This window comes from Propithecus coquereli, unplaced genomic scaffold (assembly GCF_000956105.1).
Source record: "Propithecus coquereli isolate 6110/MARCELLA unplaced genomic scaffold, Pcoq_1.0 Scaffold10, whole genome shotgun sequence".
Classification (NCBI taxonomy): Eukaryota; Metazoa; Chordata; class Mammalia; order Primates; family Indriidae; genus Propithecus; species Propithecus coquereli.
In genome coordinates this window covers 4,043,799-4,048,159 of record NW_012133858.1, presented here as the reverse complement: position 1 = coordinate 4,048,159, position 4,361 = coordinate 4,043,799, and the positions used below count along the sequence as shown (strand labels likewise).

Here is a 4,361-nt window from a genome sequence, read left to right as displayed (position 1 = left end):
GTGCCGTGGCGTCAGCCTAGCTCACAGCAACCTCAAACTCCTGGGCTCAAGCAATCCTCCTGCCTCAGCCTCCCAAGTAGCTGGGACTACAGACAGGCATGTGCCACCATGCCCGGCTAATTTTTTCTATATATTTTTAGCTGTCCAAGTAATTTCTTTCTATTTTTAGTAGAGATGGGGTCACGCTCTTGCTCAGGCTGGTCTCGAACTCCTGAGCTCAAATGATCCACCCTCCTCGGCCTCCCAGAGTGCTGGGATTACAAGCATGAGCCACCGCGCCAGCCCAGCTCTTAGGTTTTAAAGCCTACCGTACTCATACAACTCAAGCTAACTCCAGGTTCTGACATTCCTGTCATGAATCACATAGATTTGGAAGAGTAAAGATTCTAGTTCTGTTCAAGTGGTGTGACATTCATCCCTTCTCAGTTTCTCTGCTAAAAAAATGCAGATTCTGTCTGTTTTATTGTATTCTGGGAATAAAATATATTCTCAGTTCTCAGTTGGTGCCTTTTCATCCTTTTTACCTCCTTATTCTTTGAGTATTGAAACGTATTTAACAGTACTTTTTCCAAACTTTGTTAGAACATATTTTGTTAATTTTTAAAGGTTTTCTTCTCATTCTTAGCATTTTTCCTTTGCTATATCTTTTCTTATGTTTATATATAGAAGAATACATGTAACATATTTGTAAGATATAAAGGATAATAGTATAATGAATACCAATGAACTCATCACCTAGCCCAAAAGCTAGAATTTCATCACCAACTTTGCATCATCTTGTGTTCTTCCCCATCCCATCCTGTCTGTTCTCTGTTCATTATCCTCATTCTCTTGCTTAAACAACAAAAAAAGTTTGGTGACATTATCTATCCATCTATTTGTTTATACACACACACACATTTTCTCTGTTGGTTCTTTTTCTTTGGAGAGCCCTGACTGATATACCATATAACCCAGCAGTTCCATTCCTAGCCGTATACCCAAGATAAATGAAAATGCATCCACACAGAAACTTGTACGTGAGTGTTCACAGTAGCATTAGTCATAATAGCCAAAAGTGGACACAACCCAAATGTTAATCATCTGGTGATTGGATAAACAATATGTAGTATATGTATACAGTGGAATATTTTTCAACCATCAAAAAGAATGAAGTACTGATGCATGCTACAACATGGCTGAATCTTATGGTGTATGATGAATCTAATGGTATATGGTGTATCTATATCTAGCTAGCCATATCTTCTGTTGGTTCTATTTCTTTGAGGAACCCTGATACACCATATGACGCAGCATTCCATTCTTACGTATATATAGTTATATATAGATAGAGATATCTTTATGTGATATCCACATGTACATAAATATAGATACCTATGCAGTATATATATTGAAATATCTATATAGAGAGAGAGAGATTGAGATTTACTTTAAGGAATTGGCTTACTTGATTGTAGGGGCTGGCAAGTCTGCAATTCGTAGGGTAAGCTGGCACACTGGAAAGTCAGGCAAGTGTTGAACTTGCAATCTGGAGTCCAAAATCTGTAGGGCACTCTGATGGGCTGGAAACTCACTCAGGATTTCTGTTACAGTCTTGAGGCAGAATTTCATCTCTGAGAAGCCTGTTTTTGCTCTTAAGGCCTTCAACTAACTGGATAAGGATCACCCACATCATTGAGGGTAATCTCCTGTACTTAAAGTCAATTGTTTATAAATACTAATAACCTCTTCAAGATATCTTCACAGTAACATCTAGATCAGCATTTGACCAAACAACTGGACACTATAGCCTAGATAACTCGACTTGAAATTAACCATCACATATGGTAACTCTGTGTTTAACCTTTTGAAAAACTCCCGGACTGTTTTTCAAAGCAGTTGAACTGTTTTACATTCCCACCAGCAGTGTGTGAAGATTCTGATTTTGTCTGTGGCTTGCCAGCCCTTGTTAAGACACAGATGTCTTTTTGATTTTTGATCCTACTGTGAAATGGTGTCTCATCATAGGATTTGCTTATTTTAATCCAATATTATGTTTCTGAGATTCATCTGTATTGTCACATATAGCTGTTCATTCTTTTTCACTGTGGTATAATATTCTCTTGTATTAAGGTACCACATAATTTATATTTAATTTATAATTATTCATTGTTGATGTTTTAATTATTTTATTATATTAATATTGATACATTAATACATCAGTGATAGTGGTTGTATATTGATAATATATTAATTTATTATATTTATTATAATAATTTGTTCATTGTTCTGTTGATTGAGTTATTTCCAATTTTTTGCTTTTATGAACAAAATATTCTCGTGCATGTTTCCTGGCACACATGTGCAAGAGTTTCTGTAGGGACTATATATAGATCTAGGAGTGGTATTGTTGGTCCGTAGGGTATACAATACTCAAGTTTATAAGATAATGCAACCCATGTTTTTCAAATATCTCTATCAGTTTGCACTCCTGTTAGTGTCTAAGATTTCTGTCTCTCAATGTACATTTATCCACCACTTGGAATTATCAGACCCCTTTTTGCCAGTTTCATAGGTTTCTCAATTTGCATTTCCCTGGAGGTTAAACATACTGTCATATGTTTATTAGTCATATGATTGCTCTTTGTTTGTTTTGCTCTGTCACCCAGGCTGGAGGGCAGTGGCATGATCATAGCTCACTGCAGCCTCAAACTGCTGGGCTCAAGCAATCCTCCTACTTCAACATCCAAAGTGGCTGAGATTACCGGCCCACGCCACCATGCCCAGCTAATTTTTATTTTTATTTTTTAGAGACAGGATCTTGCTATGTTACCCAGGCTGGTCTCAAATTTCTGACCTCAAGCTATACTCCCACCTCAGCATCCCAAAGTGATGGGATTACCGGCATGAGCCATTGTGTCCAGCCTGATTTTAATGCAGTTTATCATTGATGCCATGGTTTATACTTATTCTGTCTTAAGAAAGCCATGCTTAGATGGTTAGCCACCTCATTCTTACAGCCAAGCAAGTTTATTGTAATTTATCTCCTATCCCTTAAATAATTTGCTTATAAAACTCTATAGGGATTATTCCTCTGTGTGTAGTACTTTTTCTTTTAGATTTTAAACATGTCAAAGAGTGGGGAAAAAATGAAGAAAACATCGTAAGTTTCTTCATACTTAAGGCCTATGTTTTATAGACAGAATATATACTTAAATTTGACCAGTGAAATAATTTTCAACTCTTCTAGATGGCAGATGATAGTGAATACATAAAAATTGTGGCTTTACCAATAGTGCATTCATTCCTTCTGTAACAAAGCTTATGTTAATGAGAGAACAGAACACACAATTAAAAGAAATTCTGCTGGGTGTGGTGGTACACACCTATAATCCCAACTACTCAGGAGGCTAAGTCGGGGAGGATCACTTGAGCCCAGGAGTTCGAGACCAGCCTGGGCAACATGGCGAGACTCTGTCTCTAAATAAGTGACTGACTGAATGAATGAATTAATGAGCCTCTATTCTCTCTTTTAAGCCATGAGACACAAATGATAATAAAAATGTGTTTTTTAAATCTGGATTTAGGAAGAGGATCACCTAGCCCGGGTAGAAGAGGCAATCACCCGCATGCTTGTGTGTGCCCTGAAAACTGCAGAGGATCCACACAATACCAGAGTCTGGCTAAACCCTACTGAGGTAGGCCGCTTTCGGTTTTCGTTGTGGCAGTTAGTTTCCTGTGGTAAACCAACCCTGGCTAAAACATTCGTTATCAAATTTAACTCAATGTACATAACCATTCTAAAGGGTTTTTCTTTTTCCTTAGGTTGAGGAAACATCCCATGAAGTGAATTGTCGCTACTTAAATGGAGCTGTTTCTGCCTTTTTTGATCATTACAGAACATCCAAGGTAGTAGAAATCCAAGCACTGAGAACAAACAGAGAGCACACGAAAGAGGAAGAATTAAATGTGTACGACCACAGGGGCCAAACATGTAGCCAGAACTTAACCGTGGGAGCAGTAAAACAGGAGGCAGCAAGTACCTTTGGCCCTGATCTGGTCCCTGTAACACAGACGTCTGAAGAACCGCCTTCAGAAAGAGGAGGTATATTCGAAAGTGATGGTAAAGACTTTGTCGACAAAGACGGAGAACACTTTGGAAGATCGCATTGTGCCAAGAGGCAACAAATGAAATTGCACAGTGAGAATGCAGCTGGGGAACAGATTGCTTCAAATAGTGCTGTGGCCCCTTCTCAAACATTTATTTCTACAGATGACTTGCTGGACTGCTTGGTGAATCCACAGGTAACCAGGATGGTGGCACAACTTTTGATACAAGGAAAAAGTTTGTGATTCTAATAGAAGTTGACTATTTAAATAAT

The 4,361-nt window shown here is 38.1% G+C and overlaps 1 protein-coding gene across 2 annotated transcripts in view; it reads left to right on the top strand.

The window, feature by feature from the left end:
- Positions 1-4,361, top strand: part of HSPBAP1 (HSPB (heat shock 27kDa) associated protein 1) — a 54,076-nt gene extending 49,715 nt beyond the window's left edge. For both annotated transcript variants that reach the window (XM_012640317.1, XM_012640307.1), the window contains 2 exons: positions 3,567-3,677; positions 3,805-4,361. In XM_012640317.1, the coding sequence (XP_012495771.1) occupies positions 3,567-3,677; positions 3,805-4,332 (639 nt within the window). In that variant the 3' untranslated portion in view covers positions 4,333-4,361. The remainder of the gene's footprint in view (positions 1-3,566; positions 3,678-3,804) is intronic.